Below are 21,020 nucleotides of genomic sequence, written 5' to 3' on the forward strand. Positions count from 1 at the left end.
CGGTTTGGTTTGCTTGTCACCCTAACTGTGTATTGTTAATGTCAAATTTTGACATTGTACGTATTCGAGAACTTATGATTTTTCCCACATCAACGGGAGATCAACACAATACGTCAAACGACGCTTGTCGAATAGGGATCCTGGTCCTTGTCGTGCTCCGACCGGTTGCTCTCCTTTTTGAGTGACCAAACACTCAGCATTTATGTATTAAGTATTTAGCTAGTTCCATAACATGTATTTACATTCCAGGGGTCCGCGGTGACGCCATATGCCCATGCGCGTGCAGCAGCGAGTCGCTGGTGGTGTGCGTGCGCCGCGCGGGCCGCGGGGGCTCCTCCGCCGGCCGCGGCGTGCTGTCCATGTCCGGGCTCTCGTACGGCGTGGTCCGAGTGGACGCCGAGAACTCGCTCACGTCGCTCACGCTGCAGGACTGCGGGCAGGTCATGCCGTCGTGTAAGTCCCAGTCCCAACAAAACGCGACTGAACAGTTCCAACCGAGATATTACGTTGTCATTGTCATTAAAATTTACAGAACAAATTTCAGCTTAACGTGTTTCATACATCTCGCTCTTTCTTTACTTATACTACTCTATGTTAGGTCTTAGTTCGCGACGGTTCATTTAGTTTAATGATTACATAGTAAAGATTTTCATATAAGTATAGGCATAAACCAGCTTGTAAAACCTAGTGTTGTGCGTTAAGCAGATGAGTATTAGATTCGTGGAATATATCTCTGCAATTGCAGGCTTTTGCCCCATTCATCGTCGATACTTTGGGGCCACACCAAAATAACGTCTTTTGAGCGTTAGCGTCAAGTAACGCTATGGAAAATGACGTCGCTGCGCAGTTGCACTAACACTGCGTCGAGCATACGGTTCACTAGACAGCTACGTTCAAAAGACCTAAAGACTCGACTGAATCGAGCTTAATAGTCACAACACAAAACAATTTATATATATACTTTACATACAATATCAACCCCACAATTTTAACATCCAATTAATCCCGCAGGCGTAATCGTCGTGGTCAAAATGGAGGGCCCCGCGTACCTCTGCAAGACGGATGAAGTCGGCGAAATCTGCGTGCTTTCCGGGGCCACAGGCTCCGGCTACTGGGGTCTACCGGGACTCACGAACACAGTCTTCCGAGTGAGGCCGCTAGACGCTGATGGCGAGACCATAGGAGAGGAGAGCTACGTTAGGAGCGGGCTGCTGGGATTCTTGGGGCCTGGTGGTAAGTACTGGGGTCTATTGGGACTCACGAACACAGTCTTCCAAGTGAGGCCGCTAGACGCTGATGGCGAGACCATAGGAGAGGAGAGCTACGTTAGGAGCGGGCTGCTAGGATTCTTGGGGCCTGGTGGTAAGAACTGGGGTCTATTGGGGCTCACGAACACAGTCTTCCGAGTGAGGCCGCTAGACGCTGATGGCGAGACCATAGGAGAGGAGAGCTACGTTAGGAGCGGGCTGCTGGGATTCTTGGGGCTTGGTGGTAAGTACTGGGGTCTATTGGGACTCACCAACACCGTCTTCCGAGTGAGGCCGCTAGACGCTGATGGCGAGACCATAGGAGAGGAGAGCTACGTTAGGAGCGGGCTGCTGGGATTCTTGGGGCCTGGTGGCGAATACTGGGGTCTACCGGGGCTCACGAACACAGTCTTCCGAGTGAGGCCGCTAGACGCTGATGGCGAGACCATAGGAGAGGAGAGCTACGTTAGGAGCGGGCTGCTGGGATTCTTGGGGCCTGGTGGTAAGTACTGGGGTCTATTGGGACTCACGAACACAGGCTTTCGGGTGAGACCGCTAGACTTCAGTAACCCCGAAACGTATCCCGCTGTACAGCGCTATCTGCGGACTGCAGCTTTTAAACTTGAGGCTATAATTTTTTCTTAGACTTTCTTTCCACATCTTAAACATTCAATGAACCTTTGTCTCTTCTGTTAATAAATAAACTAAACTTTCATGTGGCCAGGTCTCGTGTTCGTGTGCGGCTCCCGCGACGGGCTGATGACGGTGACGGGCCGCAAGCACAACATGGACGACATCATCGCGACAGTGCTCGCTGTCGAACCGATGAAGTTCATATATCGAGGCCGCATTGCTGTGTTCTCTGTGCGGGTGTTGAGGGATGAGAGGATCTGCATCGTGGCGGAGCAGAGGCCGGATTGTGGGGAGGAAGAGGTATGTTATATTAATAGTGCTGTTATCTATGATTATATACCGTGATATTGGCTTCTCTCTACGAGGCCTGATGACGGTGACGGGCCGCAAGCACAACATGGACGACATAATCGCGACAGTGCTCGCTGTCGAACCGATGAAGTTCATATACCGAGGCCGCATTGCTGTGTTCTCTGTGCGGGTGTTGAGGGATGAGAGGATCTGCATCGTGGCGGAGCAGAGGCCGGATTGTGGGGAGGAAGAGGTATGTTATATTAATAGTGCTGTTATCTATGTTCATATACGCGGTATTGGCTTCTCTCTACATGACGGTGACGGGCCGCAAACACAACATGGACGACATCATTGCGACAGTGCTCGCTGTCGAACCGATGAAGTTCATATACCGAGGCCGCATTGCTGTGTTCTCTGTGCGGGTGTTGAGGGATGAGAGGATCTGCATCGTGGCGGAGCAGAGGCCGGGGAGGAAAAGGTATGTTTAGGCCACTTACAAGTAAACGTATTCCTATAGGCATGTTTTTTGTTTAGAGTACAGTGGTGCTTTATATTACAACAGTCACATCAAAAAAAAACTCCCCCGCTCAAGCTAAGTTAGATCGTGATACCGTACCGTACCGATCTTTATACCTTAAACCCTCTTACTTTCAACTGGTGTGTAAATGAAGCCAATATTTAATATCATATAACTGACATTGGTATCCGATACGTGTTTGGGTCATAGGTACAATTAAATAAGTTCACGTCTTTCCTGCGGACATACTCCAAGTTAAGGCCTATAAAACCGCTTTACTAATAAGGTTCACAAAATGGACACTTACTCGTATAATATACACATGCTGTAAACTATTGAACACAGGAGTGACAAATGTATTAAAAAATATGTATGAACATTAGTGATTAGTAGCACCGCCCACAATCTCTCTGCTTTGCCTTAAGGTTGACTGGTAGAGAATACTTTTGGCATTAAGTCCGCCTTTTGTCCAATAAGTATTCTTTTGTGCAATAAAGTTTAAATAAATAAATAAATGAACCAATGTCCATTAAAATAACATTAAAACGGTATTCTAGTCATTCCAATGGATGTCCCGCGTGCTCCAAGCCGTGGACTCGATCCACCAGGTCGGCATCTACTGCCTGGCGCTGGTGCAGCCCAACTACCTGCCCAAGACTCCGCTCGGCGGGATCCACCTCAGCGAGTGCAAGCGGCGCTTTTTGGAAGGAACTTTACACCCGGCGAATGTGCTAATGTGTCCGCATACTTGCGTCACTAACCTGCCGAAGCCGAGGGAAATACACTCAGGTAAATTATATATATGCCAGGGCATGATGTCATTCATAAACAGGCGCGTTCGCATCACGATTGCTCCGAGTAATTGAGGCACAGTTAAGCGAGTAAAATAACGTGTCATGGGTTGGGGTGGTATTCCATCTGTCTAGAGTTAGACCGTAAAAAGTCTGCAGCGATTTTGGTAGCCCACGCAGTGCAAGTGTCATTTTAAACGTCAAACTTCTATGAAATTATGACGTATAAATAACACTTCCACTGCGGGGGCTATCAAATCCGCTGCAGACTTTTATTGGTGCGACTATAATATCTTTGATCAATGCCATTGCGTGTCACTCTCTCTTTAGGGCGTACAACGCCATTTCATTCTGATGTTAAACAAACAAACACGATTTTTACTTAGAAATTACAGAACATTTTAATTGAATTGAAATAGTTATTATGGGTGCGGGACAGTCCCAACACCATCTTGAGAATGATAGCGGAAAAACCAGACTGTCCCATAATGCTCCACTGTGAGGGACTACATTCCCCTACAAGTGTGATACAGTGGTAGCAAAAATTAAGAGTTTGGTTACCACTGTATTATATCTATTTGTCAATTTTAATGTGTTTATATGTAATTCTTGTATGTTTATTGTTGTGTATAGCTATGTGTGTAAATAGCATGAAATAAATAATTTTGAATTTGATTTTTCTTTTTAATTAACACGTTTGGTGTATTTGTCGGTAGACGTAGGGCCGGCGTCGGTGATCGTGGGCAACCTGGTGCAGGGCAACCGCCTTGCCTCCGCGCAGGGCCGCGACATGGGATACACAGATGATTCAGACGCTGCTAGAAAGGTAAGAAACCATTGACCACGGCCAACGCAGACGGCGTTTATAACTGAAAAAACACTTTTAATTGCTGTCAGATAACATTCAATTCGATGAGTGTCGACTTATCTTACGTATTTTGTTTCAGTATCAATTTATATCTCAAATCCTGCGATGGCGCGCGCAGAGCACCTCTGACCACGTCATCTTTACACTCCTCAACTCGAAGGGCGCCGTATCCAAGGTCCTGACCTGCGCCGAACTACACAAGAAGGCCGAGCGGATCGGCAACCTCCTCCTAGAGAAAGGAAGGGTCAACACTGGAGACCACGTAGCGCTCATTTTCCCTCCCGGGATTGATCTCATTTGCGCGTTCTACGGGTGTCTGTACGTGGGCGCCGTCCCCGTCACCATCCGGCCGCCGCACCCGCAGAACCTGCACACCACCCTCCCCACGGTCAGAATGATCGTCGACGTCAGCAAAGCGACTCTAGTCCTCTCAAACCAGTCTGTGATAAAACTGCTGCGCTCCAAGGAGGCCAGCAACGTCCTCGACAGCAAAGCTTGGCCCATAACGCTCGACACCGACGATATGCCCAAAAAGAAACTACCAATTTTATACCGCGCGCCCACAGCAGAAATGCTTGCGTACCTCGACTTCAGCGTCTCCACTACAGGAATGCTCGCCGGCATCAAGATGTCGCACGCCGCAGTCACGTCTCTCTGTCGATCCATGAAAATTGCTTGCGAATTATACCCCTCCAGACATATAGCGCTATGCCTAGACCCTTACTGTGGCCTCGGATTCGCTTTGTGGTGCCTCAGCAGCATTTATTCCGGACATCACTCGATTTTAATTCCGCCTTCTGAAGTGGAGATCAATCCTGGACTTTGGCTCAGCGCCGTGTCTCAATACAAAGTGAGGGACACGTTCTGCTCGTATGGAGTGATGGAGTTATGCACTAAAGGGCTAGGAAGCTCCGTCAATCAGCTCAAGTCGAAAGGAATTAATTTGGCCTGCGTGCGAACGTGCGTTGTGGTCGCCGAGGAGAGGCCGAGGATAAACTTGACGAATTCGTTCTCGAAGCTGTTCTCGGCGTTAGGGCTCAGTCCTCGCGCCGTCTCGACTTCTTTCGGCTGCCGAGTGAACATAGCGATCTGTCTGCAGGGCGCCTCGAGCCCCGAGCCGTCAACGGTGTACGTAGACTTGCGTGCGCTGCGCAACGACAGAGTATCTTTAGTAGAACGCGGCAGCCCGCACTCGCTATGTCTAATGGAGTCCGGAAAACTTTTACCCGGTGTGAAAGTGATCACAGCAAATCCCGAAACGAAAGGACAATGCGGCGACTCGCATTTAGGTGAAATTTGGGTTCAATCGCCACACAGCGCGAGCGGATACTTCACGATATACGGGGACGAGAGTGACTACGCGGACCACTTTTGCGCTCAGCTGGTAACCGGGAATACGGGCGAAGTTTACGCGAGGACGGGTTACCTAGGGTTTTTGAGGAGGACGGAGATCAGTACGACTGCGAGCGCAGGGGATGACAGTTCGTTGATGATCCGAGACAGCGACACGGAGTCGCTGGCGTCGGCGTGCGGCAGCGTGAGCGGCGCCAGCGTGCAGGAGTCGCACGACACGCACGACGCGGTGTTCGTGGTGGGCGCGCTCGACGAGACCATCATGCTGCGCGGCATGCGGTACCATCCCATCGACATTGAGAACTCGGTCATGCGGTGCCACAAGAAGGTTGCCGAATGGTGAGTGTGCTCTTAATTATATTATTAGTTACTAAAGCGAGTTGATACTTTTTTTTTTCTTGACGGTTAAATACGTCTTACGTTTTCAATCGAAGTTTACTATTACTTCGTATTCGCTCCGAATATTTGTCAAATCAAAATTTTATCATTTAAATATACAGAATTTCTCGGTATCCAATTGAATTGAAATGTATATGTTCGTATTAAATATCGACTGCTGTGATGAAGGATCGTTAACTGAAACTGTAAATAATAAAAACTCGATGCTAACTTGTTAAGATTAATCACGATGGTTGGTAGATACAATGTTTGTATTGAAAAAGCATAATATTTTCAGCGCCGTGTTCACGTGGACGAACCTCCTGGTGGTGGTGGTGGAGCTGGAGGGGAGCGACAGCGAGGCCCTGAACCTGGTGCCGCTCGTCACCAACACGGTCCTCGAGGAGCACCACCTCATAGTGGGCGTGGTGGTGGTCGTGGACCCGGGGGTGGTGCCCATCAACTCGCGGGGCGAGAAGCAACGCATGCACCTCAGGGACGGCTTCCTTTCCGATCAAATCGATGCCATCTACATCGCTTATAACATGTAAAATGGTTAGGCAATTTAACTAATGTTACATTTGACTTATTTAATTTCCCCTACATCTGTTATTCATGGGTCTTTCTTTTTGTCAAAGAAAATCTAACTCAAATTAATCATAGCCATTTACCCCTCTGGGTTTTATTCGACGATTTAAAAAAATCGCTAGGTCAAATGAAACGTTAGATGTAATAATATTCGGTCAGCCCTGCGTGGTAACTTGTTTGGCACTGTTGTCAACCAACCCATACAGGCAGAGGTTCCTGTGATTTAATGAATGTGCTTCGAATGACGAACAACATACAGCGACGAGGTTCCGAGACCTTACCTTATTTTAAACGCCATTTTTACGAAGTTGTAATTTTGTGGATTATTTTATGTGACGTCTACTTATCTTCAAGATATTATATCTTGTCTTGACTGTTTGTACATTAGAAGTATTTGACGACTGTACTGACTTTAGGTACTCCAGTTGACCTTCGACGATCTCCATTTGAACGAGAAGCTGTTGCTTCAGATTTGTTGACGAAAAACGAATGCAATCGTTTGGAAAGCTTTTGTACGGGCAATAGGCAGATTCTGTCTTTTTAGCCTACAATATAAGTGTCTTTTCATTGCCAGCTCTCTGGCAACCCTCAGGTTGATATAAAACTTTTTGTCGAATATTTAATTCTTATGTTCATTAAATTTTGACTCTGCAAGTCGCAAGCGAGAAAAAATGATTCCCTCTATCTATTCATACAATAAATTAGAGAGTAGTGTCAAGGGCTCGGCCCGTTCGTAGAATCTGTCTATTAGCTCAATACGCGCCATACCTACGCATTCCAAGCGAGCCCCATCGTATTAGTACCTTAGAACACCGACTACGACCCCCACGATGTACATAATTTAGCATTTTACCTTCTCACCCTTTCCAAATTGGAATTGTCTAAAACAAATTAGCATAGTTAGTAGTTTCGGTGCCGGCGCCTAAACGATTTTTAAGGTTATATTTTGTAAGGTTGTTTAAAAGTTACCAGTTCGGTGTCAAAATTGTTATCTGAATCTAGATTAGTTCGGTTGAAATTGATAAAATACTTAGTATTTAGCTCAAACGCCGGCACCGGCACCGACCCACGCATATTTTACGATTTCTAAGACTAAACGAATTCTAAGACAAGTTAATTACATCATCGTACGTACGGTAAAGAAGCTAACGCTTTAGTACCTTGTCGTATAACGCTATCAAGTGACGTTAAACGAAAATCAGATATAGTCGAGTATGACAAAGCGCTAAATTGTGTAGCATTTTGATATTGCCGTGCTTTGAGCTCGAATCAAGATCGGGACAAGACTGATACAAGTCTGAATTCTAGAGGTTTTTTACTTTCACTTTAAGGTATTTTTACCGCCCCTTATTCCCAGTAAAGTAACTAGAATGTGGAACTTTTGGAACAGTGAATTAAAGCATGGTTCGGGTTTGTGCAGTAATTATATTTGTTAGTGTAATTGTTGTATGTAAACCTCTAAATTGTGGCATATCTAGGTTTGCCTTAGGGTCTTTACAAAAATAGTTATACCACAACGTATTTCAGCGTTTATCTAGTCAATCCTAAGAGTGCTTGTACAAGTTGTACAAACGAAGCACAACGCTTTTCTGCTCTTAACGCCACATGGAAACTAACGAATCATGTAAGTCCAAAAAGTTATCCATTTACAAACCCCTAATTTAATCGTTATATTTTGGTCCCCTAATTTGGTCACTTCTGGAATTGACTATTTAAAGGCCGAAACACGGTTTTAGTTATGAGTTTTGTTGAAGACCACTTTAGTAGTTGACTTGATGCTCACATTTGGCTAGCCAAATATGACTGCCATAATTTCGGGGCTTGCAAACAACATATTGATTAGAACTTATAAAATTATATAATAATTGATAATTATCTGACAAACAGCTTGTACTGTTTTTATTATACACAATTATATTGTTGTGATTATCATTCAAGTAATTTATCGTAGTTGTAAATTTATGTATGACAGTAATATGAGTGTTAGTGACGATAATGTTTCGCATTTAATATTATGTATATGTTTAACTTTAGTTTCGCGGTTCGGTTAAAGTCGACAATAACGAGTGACGATACTGGAATCCGGTGAAACTGACAAAATGAAATTCTCGTACCATAGTGTTAGCTTTATTAGGTACGTGTTAGTTATCGTAATAATTAGTAATAAATAGAAGGAATGGTTACAGCTTAAGCATCATACAGTGGTTTCCACAGGTATCCGCTAGCCAAATTGACGACCAGAGTCGTAAAACTTTTCATTCACACTTGCCTAATCGTGGCAAGAGTGAGAGAGACAGTGATTAATATGACCTCATTCCTTAGTTTGGTTTGTGGCTACTATAATAGCAACAAATGACCATATGTGGTCCTTATGTCTTGGTGACAAGGCTCACGTATTGTCTGCTGACTGTGTGGACGATGTACCGCAGCTTTTCTCTAGAATGTTAGCTTTACTTCACGCTCTTTTATTCCGTAGTACGGTTTGATCTGAGTTTGCAAAGTTTCTCTTATTTTAGTTTCTACTTGAAGACATGCAATGAGTATATATGGATGTAGAGAATTGCCTAAAATTAGGTAGGTACATTTGATCGATCGGTATATTTAATGCCGCTTTATCTTAGAGTCATAAATAACTTTTTTATTGATCAAATTAACAGGGTGGTTGACCATTGGGTAACCAACATACTTAAAAAGGGGTTATTCGGAATGACTGTTTGATATAATACCTGATAAATATATACAGTGAAACCTGGTTAAGTGGGACCTGGATAAGTGAGAAACCTCTATAGCTGGGACTCATGGTGCGGTCCCGACACTTTAGCACTGAATTACCTCTGTTAGTGAGAAAAAAAGAACCTCTATAACTGGGATTAGTTGTTGTGCTTTTATAGTCACATTTACCTCTATAATTGAGACAGAGAGTGTATTTTACCTCTTTTACTGAGACTATATTTATAAGATTACATTTTCCTAATTGTTTTTTTTAGAATTTTATACGAATTACCTCTGTATCTGAGATAACGTCAGTCTATGACCTCTCTAACTTGGACTTTATTTATCTATTTCCGTATTCTTCCTAACTCTTAGTCTATCCACAAATCTCGCATTTGCTTAATTGTATCTAAACGACTTCAAGTTTCATTTAGTTACTTTATGTAGTTAAAACTATCGAAACGAAAGCTGAAATCTTGATAAGTAACAAGAATAAACAAATTTTCATTTAATTAATTTCTAATACTCATTGCGTCTTCCGTCCGTATCAAATTTAATTGAAAAAATCTATCCTTTGGAAAATCATTCAAAATAAATTCAAAGAAATATTTAATTAGACTTAAAAAATATTTAGAGACAAGGATTATTTTACCTAAACATTTAAAGATAATTACAAAATACCTTATTATTATTAACCACCTCTATAACTGAGATATATCCTCTATTCTCACCTCTATTAATGGGACCCTCTGTAAATGACACAGAAATTTATTTGTACCTGACTAACTGGGAGCCTGGATAAGTGGAAAACCTCTTTAAGTGAGACAAATTTGCTCGTCCCTTGAGATCCCACTTATCCAGGTTTCACTGTATAAGTTTTCCTTTTCAAACTCAGATAAAACCTTGCGATGGTTCGTTATTGTGTCCAGGACTGGCTCTTAGCTCAATTTAAATAGTATTTGCGACGCTTTTACTTCACTTCGATTTTGCTCAATTAGGCGCTTTTTTTTGCACCTTTAGGTATCGCCGGTACCGGAGAAAACTACCATATCAAAATGTTATCCAACTTAAATTTATAGTGACCAATTATAAGTTTTATTACACAGAATTAAAGTTTAGTAATGGATGGTAATGGGCATTACTTACTTTACACAGGTATTATATGGAAGATTCCGGTAAAAGTCAACTTAAATTTATAATTTTCTAAAGGGTATAGAGTATAACAAGCAAAATTATCTTCGTTATCCAGCATATAGCAGCGTAATTGTTAATAAGTTTAGTATCGTTTGTTGCAAATAGTTAGATTATACGCGTCTCTAGGGTCAGGTAGCCTTGCTCAAAATGTAATTTGATATTTTGTTAAAAAGATAGCCAGAAGTATGGCCGCTAAAATAAAACTGATTTCCTAACACGCCATTTTATCGTGTTTAAGCGCGACACGCATACATTTACAACCCAAGGGCAAGCGGTGAATCTCGCAAACCCGACGAGAAAGGTGTGTGCGAAATGGGCTTACCATAAAGTTAGTTTTGTTTTAGCGACCCTATCTGTCGTGTGTTTTTCATCATTACCTACTGAGACCGATGACAATTTATTCTGCATTTCTTGATTATTTTCGCAAGCCTGGCTCTCGGAACGTATCTAAAGTGTCAAATCGTGTAAAAGTAAATGTCATTGCTTATAACTTAGGCGTTCAATAGGGACTGCAGATTATCGCATGTTAATTGGAATATAATACGAATTTGGTACCAAATTTAAATAGATAGGTCTTATTGTCTATGAAAATTACTAACTTGATGTATCCAAGATTTAAAAGCCTTACCAGTAATATATATGATGCCAAGAGGGGGCTGATATTCTCATGTATAGGGTGACAATTCAGTATAGTATGTAACGTTTTTGTTCCAGTGAAATTCCGCAACATGGCGCGTGATCATTATATACTACTGGTGGTGGTCTGGTGATTATATTACTGGTCAGGCTTATACAATTCGTAGCGACGAGGCGAGCTCAAACTTACACGACTTACCTAAATTTTATTAGCTTTGATTTTGTTAAATTTTTAACTTGTTAAATACCAATAAAGAAACTGATCTATAACATTTCAAACTCCAGGCCAAGAACTACTTAAACTGTAAAACTCTTGAAATCTACAATAGGTATTTGTCACGATTCAACGCGTGTGTACATGGTGTGGTCACGTCGACAGCTTCTCGCTCTAGACTCTCGGCGAGAGGCTCTCGCCGAGGGTTCAGCCGGCATAACGATTCACTCCCTATAACGTCGACATTTGTTGGCTGTTGCTTAACTTTAATATTAATTTCGCTCTATATTACGAAAACTCTCTATAGTGTCAAAAACGCCCGGTCCCTTGAGTGTATTATAAAGTTTACACTGTAACACAGTTATTTGTCTCATGATAATATCGATGGCAGTGAAACCCTGTTGAAAGTTATATGACTTTTATTCCAGTTGATGTAAGATTCTAGATGATATCGTTTATTATTGGATTTCAATTGATTATTCATGTATTCATGTAACGTAAGTGTTTGACTTCGGTTCAGGGGGCCGATTTTTGAATTTCGATCACTCGATTTCGTCACTCGAAAATGGGTGGAAAACGACGAAATGAAAATTTTTGAAATACGTGCAATCGAAATTTGGAATCTATTGGTATTGACCACTCGATTTCAATTCTATTAGTAGAATTTAAATGCCTAGTAGTGGAGATATTATTTAACAAAATACACGAAATCGAGTGGTCGAATTTCAAAAATCGGCCCCCAGCTCAATAACATTATGAAATAATGCACAATGATTATGAAACAATTAAACTAAGGAAATGTTATTGACAAGTTCAAAAATCATGTAACTAAGGCTCATTTAGTGGTCGCAAGGGCTCGCATGCGAGTTTCATTACATTGCGGTATTTTTCAATTGAGTGTATGTATATCAGTACAGTCAGCAGCAGAAGTTGCTAAACGGGCGAGGTGTTCAAAATGACCTTGATGCGCTCTTATTCTCTTAACAATAACGCCGCGTCAAGATAATTTTGAACACCTCGTCCGCTTAGCAACTACGGCTGCTGTTTGTACTCGGCAATGTAACATAATTTGTATGAACACGCTACCTCTATTTGAGCGTGCAGAGTAAGGGCCAAGGCTTGAAAAGGCTTCGCAATTTCTATTTTATGTCTTTTCGCGCAACTCGATGCATGTTTATAAAAATTATAAATGCTAGTCGATCAAAATAATAAAAAAAAGGTTGTAATCCATTCCAGAAATTTCTATGCAAACAATCCATTATGTAATTTATGTACTATGGTTTGTTACGAGCTTATTTTCGTCTATAAATATATTTAGATCATTCTTCTTTTGTAATTATTTATTGATAAAAATGTAAATATAATTTTGTTATTTAATTTTACGTTTAAATGATTTTGGTATTGATGCTTTGTTGTTTTGACAAGTCAGCAATTATTTTAAGGAAATGTATCCGCCAACTGATTTTGTATTATCAGAATTCCTTTAAGTTGTCATTTATAAAAAAATATTTTTATTGATAAAAATGTAGTCAGTATACGGTATAAGTGTACACGTAGTTTATAACTCAGTTTAATGAACAAACACATAATTTGTAATCATTATTATTGTAACTAAGTTATAGAGCAAGATAGTCGACAGTCGACTAAATGCACGTCGAGCGCACTGCACGGATATTGTGGTCACATTTTGTCACTTATCGCGCTCGATAAAAACCGACACATTCCTATGAATTGGTACATAAGCGCAAGGTGACGGCTTATTTACTGCGATAAGTGATCAAGACGCGACCATAATGGCCGCCTGGATCAACTAGTGTAAGACAAACATCACAATCAAATTAATAATGCACTCATAATAACGTCTCCCAATAAGTTAATCTATTACATTAGGTCTATAGTTGAAACTTTGGAAACTTTTATAAAACGCACAAAATTGTTTACCTACATTTTTTGGAAGATTTTTCATGTGTTTTTGTTTTATCTATTTAACGGTGACAGCCAAAGAAACGGAAGTGTGACTCGTGACCCGCTTTTAAAAAATTGTGATTCTTTTCTGAAAATAAATAAACGTGCATTCTGATGTGTATACTTTTATAATTTCCCTCTTCCCGGTTTTACATTGACACTACCTACACATTATAAAACAAAGACCCCCGGCTCGTCTGTCTGTGCTTATGAACCGAAGCCGGGGCGGGTCGCTAGTAATGACATAAACCTGATGGTATCTGCCTGATTTAGGGTCAGTGAACAAGTGCAGATCCTGTCAGTTCAAGCCACTGTAACCTGTTAATTCTTCCACACATACAAAGATAATAAATTATACCATACCGACTTCAAAAGGGTTAAAATTATTATTCACATAAAATATACATGTAACAGTCGAGTTCATAAATATGTCTACATATCTTCACCATCCATTGAAATAAGGAGAAGAAATGGGTACATATTTATAAACTACTGTATAAATTTTTTTGACCATCGCAAAATCTCATCCAATATCAAAACCATTAGGAAAGAAAAACCATATTAATGACTTTCATTTATATTATCTTTACTTTAATCTTAGTAAACCACGAATAAATAAATTTCCAATACCTTTAAACATGCCTTAGCTGTTCGGATCATAAAATCATAGTTATTATTAACAATTTGAATATTATTCTGCAACTACATCAATAACAATGAGTGCATATTGTATAGGATACTATGTATTGGTAACAAGTTCATAAATTGATTTAAGTTATTATGGGTAAAATAAGCTTAAATATGGCCATTTGGCGGCAAAATATGTACATCAATTAAAATTAGTTTATGATCTTTATACACCGTGTTTTTATTGAATTCCGTTAACTTCGGGGTATGGTTAAGTACGTTTTAGATAACTAAATGGCATAGTTAATTTTCAAAAAAAAATTTTTTTTTTCATATTTATTGTCAAAAAAATTAAGTTTAAAAAGTAATTAAATGTAGCATATAGCGTTGTTGTAACACAGGCATTACATTTAACTCAACCAAACAATTGAAATCTATGACATATCAATGTCATTTCGAATATTGATCGACTGAGATTGTACTTAAGTTTAGTAGCAAATGTATGAACTCATTCTAAACACTAATCAATATGTAAACCGGCCCTAAGGCAAGTGTACACGCTTGTAGAGGCACTATAGGGAAAAAATAAATTATTGATTATCTCCGAAATGGAGTTAATTAGAATATCGGTGTCTTTGAGAAAATTACTTGATTTAAGCTCAGGAATGCACCCTTGAAATTAACGGAAATCAAAAAAAACACGGTGTATTAGCACTAGAAATGAGGATCTGCCAAGTCCTATAAAAATTTAGGCGTCCTAACCCCTTTTCGGAACTGTTTTAAAAAAATGAACCCCCAGCACATACCCCCCGAAAAGGTGTTAGGAGGCCAAAATTTTGATAGGACACGGCAGATCCTCATTTTTAGTGCCAAAATTAAGGGCATAAACAAAGTTTCATGGATGTACATATTTTGGCGGCAAAATATGCTACTTTTCCCATACTAATTGTATTATGCCGGGTGGTCCGTACAGTTCTCACTCGCACCAGGCGGTCTAGCATTAGTTGCGTTCTCGCGCGCGAGTTCATACTTGAAGTATCAGAGTATCTAAAATGGATATGGTATTTTTAGTGGGTATCACCAAAACAAAATAAAAGTATTAGAGCTATTGTTTTACCAAGAAAATTTACAGCAAACAATCTCTTCTAAACGGCATTAGGAAGAGAACAGTAATACCATATACATATAGATCGGAATGATAAATAAAAGCAATATAAATGTTTAAAAACATCAAATCTTACATCAGTCGCATTACTTAAGAAATTGAAGGGATGTTTACAAAAACAACATAACTGACTACACTGGTTGACACCTCAAACGATTGACAATGTTCTTAAAAAAGTGTCAACCGCTCTAAGCAGTTATGTTGTTTTTGTAAACATCCCTTCAATTTAATGAAGTTAATAAATAGCTACATCGCAAAAGAAAAGGCATATTTAAGTACTTGTAAAGTTTTATTACCCGGTACAGTCAGCATGAAACAGATAGCGACAAACTTACCCCCTTATTCATAAAACTTTACCAGCCTGATTTAGTTAAATTATGTTTTATCCCTTTCTTACAAAAACATAAGGTGAAATGACAGATAAAGGTTTATGAATAAGGGAATAACTTCCCAAATGTATTGTAAGTTTTAACACACTTTTGTTATCTTAGAAGTAAGGATGTGCCCGTAAATTTCCCCTTCTTTTGCTATGTATTACACACACTTTCATTTTTAATATTTCAAGTCTCTCAAATTTTAACATAATTATTTTATTAATTGCTGTAAATCTGAAATCACATAGTTTAATTTTTTTTTTTAAATCATACAAAGAAATAAATGCATACTGTCCTTGCTTTTTTAAAATATCGAAGTAATTGCTTTGTTACTCTAACTATAACCAATAGTGCTATAACGTTAAAGGTTATAAATAAATAAATTAATTAAAAATTATTGACACAATCATCCAAAATCACAACAGTACAGCACATAATGTAAACCGTATGCAGGGTAATAGTATAACATAAGTTCCATAAATATCAATAACGGAATTCTAGACCGTCAAAAATTCAACATGCTTTATGTTTAGTTATATTTATTCATTTTCATCAAATTACCCTGCATATTTGACCACGTAGTTTGTGTTTAGAGTTAGACATAAGAAATCTCTTAGCCCTGAAAAAGGGACTCTCCAAATCCTAATATTAGTATTCCCTAGTGGTATCTGATCAGGGATATTTTGAGTTTTCTCAGTAGTTATAGTAGTAGACGACGAGCGTTATGAAGGGCGCCTATTCTGTACATATTAACAGCGTCACTTTGTGTACTAGCAGGCCGCCACGGATGACAACAACAACGCACGGGCCGAGAATCCATTAATGATGGCCTCCAAGTGTTTCCTCGGGTAGACAATTATGAAGGGCGCCAATTCTGTACATATTAACAGCGTCACTTGTGAACTAGCAGGCCGCCACGGATGACAACAACAACGCACGGGCCGAGAATCCATTAATGATGGCCTCCAAGTGTTTCCTCGGGTAGACAATTATGAAGGGCGCCAATTCTGTACATATTAACAGCGTCACTTGTGAACAAGCGTGCCGTCATAAATTACCACGACAACGCAACGCTGCTGACGGGCGGCGACTCTCCACGATGGCCTCAAAGTTAGTTGCACATATATTTAGAACACGTCGTCTGTGTGGTCACCTGGTACAGTTTAACAGCGTCACTTGTGAACGAGCAGGCCGCCACGGATGACAACAACAACGCACCGCTACTGACGGGCCGCGAGACTCTCCATAATGGCCTCGAAGTGCTCCTCGGGCAGCGGCGTGCAGTGGCTCGAGCGGTAGTCGCGCATGTATTTTGAGATCTAAAAAAAAGAATGTTTTTACTTTACTACGCCTCTGTTACCTCAAATAGAAGAGAAAAACCGGGCAAGTGCGAGTCGGACTCGCGCACGAAGGGTTCCGTACCATAACGCAAAAAAAAACGGTCACCCATCCAAGTACTGACCACGCCCGACGTTGCTTAACTTTGGTCAAAAATCACGTTTGCTGTAGGGGAGCCCCACTTAAATCTTTATTTTATTCTGTTTTTAGTATTTGTTGTTATAGCGGCAACAGAAATACATCATCTGTGAAAATTTCAACTGTCTAGCTATCACGGTTCGTGAGATACAGCCTGGTGACAGACAGACGGACGGACGGACGGACAGGGAAGTTTTAGTAATAAGGTCCCGTTTTACCCTTTGGGTACGGAACCCTAAAAAAATACAACTCATTCACTATACATAGACGCTAGTTTGGGAGGGCGTGTGATTATTTCTGTTGCGTCCACGTTTACCTGTATTCATGTACATTTAAAATATATATAAAAATTCTAAGGATCAACATGACATATAAAAAAACCGGACAAGTGCGAGTCGGACTCGCCCACCGAGGGTTCCGTACTTTTTTTAAGTATTTGTTGTTATAGCGGCAACAGAAATACATCCTCTGTGAAAATTTCAACTGTCTACTCTCACGGCTCATGAGATACAGCCAGGTGACAGACAGACGGACAGTGGAGTCTTAGTATTAGGGTCCCGTTTTACCCTTTTGGTACGGAACCCTAAAAATAGGTGTAGAATGCAACGCAGTAGCACTTGGTCGCGGCGTATAACATTTTGCAAGTACCTAACTATGTATAGTCTTCTCCCCTCACGCTCTTTGTGATCGCTTTGTAAATATTACGGTGTCTGTCCATTGTGATTTCAGAATTAATTTGAATCGTACTAACATTGTTCTCTTAACCCTTCAGGATGAGGTTAAAAACCCACAGAGTTTACCCACCCCACGGAACCAAAAGTCTATAGTCTATGGCAGCGTTCGGCAACCTTTTAACAGCCAAGGGCTACATAGCAGTTAACGAAGTGGTCGCAGGCCGCAGTTTGTTAATATTTATGACTTTATCAGACATTGTCATATGTCAATATTACATACAAAATAGCCAGGGAGGCTCGCGGGCTTGGGTCCATGAACAATTTTTCCTAATTTCGGGATTGGAACTCGGGGTTGAGAATATCATATATTATTATGTACTTAGGGTTATTCGCTGGTGACTGTTGGTTTTTTTTTTACGGCAGCCGATCTTGTTTCTTGCGACCAATCAAATGATATGGGACCTAATCCATCTTAGCAAACACATTAGTCGGATTTTTTTACCAAACATTAAAATAGTCCCATACGTTACAATACCTACAAGTTAAGATTTAAATGTTGATATATTTCCTAAGGACATACTTACTGAAAATTCTTCGACTGGCCACTTAGAAAAACCGCTGGTCTATGGGTAATACGGTCTGTATGGTACGTACCAGCCTCAGAGGCGCCTTGACATTCTCGTCGACATCCTGCCTCTGCAGCGCGGCCCGCTGGCTCTCCTGCAGCGCCGCGTACTTGCGCACCGCCTCCAGCGCCTCGGGCGCCATCTCGTGGCGCGACTCGATCAACTTCACCAGGAGGTGGTTGCCGCGGTTGGACGACAGCTGGCCGGCCCTGTTCGAACATACAGATGGTCAAGCAAATCTTGTCAGTAGAAAAAGGCGCGAAATTCAAATTTTCTATGAGTCGCTATCCCTTCGCGCATGCATTTTTCAAAATTGCCGGCTTTTTCTACTGACAAGATCTGCTTGACCAATGACCAACTTTAAGTTACTTTGAGAAGACAATCCATATTATAATATAATATTATAAATGCGAAAGTGTGTCTGTCTGTCTGATACCTCGTCACGCTTAAACCGCTGAACCGTTTTTGATGAAATTTGGTAGAGATAGTTTGAGTCCCGGGGAAGGACATAGGGTAGTTTTCATTCAAGAAATCCCCCTTTAAGGGGGTGAAAAGGGGGGTTGAAGTTTGTATGGGGAATCAACAAAACGCAGATTGAATAAAATATCGTGAAATTATTATTTTGGTAGGTTAGCTTTCTACCTAAGTTAATAATTCCATGCTGACGGAGTCGCGGGCAAAAGCTTGATAGGCTATAACTAGGCGTTGCAAAATAGAATTAATAGTTAAAATTGTACTTTTAGTATAGTTACTCTTGAGTAGCGCTAAGCGCCTAGGCAAGCGAGATATGTGCACGTGCTAACGAGCACACATATACGAGTGTAACAAAGATGAATGGTATGCAAAAATTAATCAACAAAAACAGATTCATTCGTTGTAGGTACCGTAAAAGCAGGTAACTTTAGTTCACAACTTACAACTATGGTTCAGTAAAATAGGTATAAGTACTTTTCAAATTATGTTGGGTATATAATATAGAAATAGCATTAGTGTATAGAAGCACCAAAATAAATGTACCTATCGAGTACAAATCATAAAGGCTCGTTAATAATCAAGGTTATAACGGACCATAGTTGTACTTAAGGACTATAGTAACCTGATTTTACGGTAATCAAATAAATATGGAAGTATTTTTTTGTGCGTAAAGTGTATTCATCCTTACTTGTCATGTAAACAAACGTGACATCAAATTGTCAATCCAACAATACGTTTCATAGACAATCTAGACATCGTAATGTCAGAGTTTTTAGGTGATCCGTTCGTTACTGCATGCTACTTTCCCACTAGTCAAATCAGCTTCTTTTTTAGAACTGTCAAAACGATTTGCTAATATGGAATTAAAATGAAAACGTGTATAGTGACGTCACGGTCAACTCACCCACTTATTATACTTCTATCCGATTTATTAAATAGTAATTGTGCTTAAAAATAACTGCTGTTTAGGTTTTTCTAATAACTATGTGCTTTATTTCGTGCATGGTGTGAAATAATTTATTTTAAGTAGTGGAAACATCCCTATTGATGAAAATTTTATTAGAAATTATATTTTTCAGTGATTCATTAGTTGATTTCGATACTTTGTTTCTTTAAGTACATAAGATTATTGTGATATTCCAGAGAAAAGTGCAATAATGTCTTCAAAAAGTGTTTGTTTACATGAGAAGACAAGTAAGGTTGAATACACTTTAGTGTCGCGTCTTGTAATTTCCCTAATATAGTCTCACCGCAAGCAAATGATCTCGTCCTCAGTCCGGCGCACCAGCTGCACCGGCCCACGGTACTGAGCCAACAGCTCCCCAATGTTGAGGTCTACATGCGAGCGGACCACCTCCTTCACGAGGAGAGACCAGGACGAAGGCATCTGGTTCTCGGCCAGCGGGAGTAGATCGTCGAACGTTGCGTCCAGGACCTGATACAAAGGGGATGTTATGGAGCTTCTAGTTGGAACTATGCTGTCCTCCTAAGCCGAATAGGGCTATCTCAAAAACGGACTTTCGAATGATCCACGGAACATGGCGGATCGTGCTCCAGCCATTTTTATTTATTATTTGCATTCTGCTGTTTAATGTATAATTTTGATAGGATATTATGCAGTGAATGGCAAGCGCAATGGGTGCAGTTAATGAAGAATTCTTCTGGAAATACGAATAACGAATTCCTTGGACATCATTCGGCGGTTCGAGGTCTCGGCCGCCATTATGTTTTGTACTGCTGCTCCAGCTATCCTCCAGAGCATCGTGAAGGCCTCGACGGATGACTGAATATCGACCACTTACTGTTATATAATCCCTAATATATGTACTTGACATTGGCAAAGTGTCCTGGTAGCAGAAAAGCCATTATTACGAATATTTCAAAAACAAATGATTTTGAAAATGGAATTCTCAGTAATAGAAACTAAAGTATAAGTTAGCAATGATTTTTCTTTTGAGACAGCGCTCTTTGGCTTAGCAGGGTAGTATGGTATATGCAAACATGCATATTTGCATATTCCATTTCATCTGTAAGTACATGTACAGATGTAGTGCATAATTGTTTTCCATTGCATTTTCACGGAAACGTTTCCGTTTCGTTTTGAAATCAAACTTAACAATAAGCAACACTGTTCCATTAAATCATCATCATCATTATTTAAGAGCTATGCTCTTGTCGGTGGAGTAATCGCCACTCTTCTTTTTGCTGGGCCAG

General features: G+C 40.5%; 2 protein-coding genes and 1 long non-coding RNA gene across 3 annotated transcripts in view; 1 reads left to right on the forward strand and 2 right to left on the reverse strand.

Annotated features, from left to right (window-relative positions):
- The window catches only part of LOC134678765 (disco-interacting protein 2), a 134,323-nt gene extending 120,814 nt beyond the window's left edge, over positions 1–13,509 (forward strand). The window contains exons 12-18 of the mRNA XM_063537464.1: positions 250–453; positions 1,012–1,233; positions 1,972–2,180; positions 3,249–3,480; positions 4,199–4,308; positions 4,430–6,042; positions 6,380–13,509. Of these exons, the coding sequence (XP_063393534.1) occupies positions 250–453; positions 1,012–1,233; positions 1,972–2,180; positions 3,249–3,480; positions 4,199–4,308; positions 4,430–6,042; positions 6,380–6,632 (2,843 nt within the window). The 3' untranslated portion in view covers positions 6,633–13,509. The remainder of the gene's footprint in view (positions 1–249; positions 454–1,011; positions 1,234–1,971; positions 2,181–3,248; positions 3,481–4,198; positions 4,309–4,429; positions 6,043–6,379) is intronic.
- The window catches only part of LOC134678789 (uncharacterized), a 35,598-nt gene continuing 27,975 nt past the window's right edge, over positions 13,398–21,020 (reverse strand). The window contains exon 2 of the long non-coding RNA XR_010100245.1: positions 13,398–14,487. This is a non-coding gene — a long non-coding RNA (uncharacterized LOC134678789). The remainder of the gene's footprint in view (positions 14,488–21,020) is intronic.
- Positions 13,398–21,020, reverse strand: part of LOC134678773 (phosphatidylserine lipase ABHD16A) — a 29,314-nt gene continuing 21,691 nt past the window's right edge. The window contains exons 7-9 of the mRNA XM_063537473.1: positions 20,057–20,241; positions 18,361–18,541; positions 13,398–16,875 (exon numbers count right to left, since the gene is read on the reverse strand). Coding sequence (XP_063393543.1) covers positions 16,777–16,875; positions 18,361–18,541; positions 20,057–20,241 — 465 coding nt within the window. The 3' untranslated portion in view covers positions 13,398–16,776. The remainder of the gene's footprint in view (positions 16,876–18,360; positions 18,542–20,056; positions 20,242–21,020) is intronic.

This window comes from Cydia fagiglandana, chromosome Z (assembly GCF_963556715.1).
Source record: "Cydia fagiglandana chromosome Z, ilCydFagi1.1, whole genome shotgun sequence".
Classification (NCBI taxonomy): Eukaryota; Metazoa; Arthropoda; class Insecta; order Lepidoptera; family Tortricidae; genus Cydia; species Cydia fagiglandana.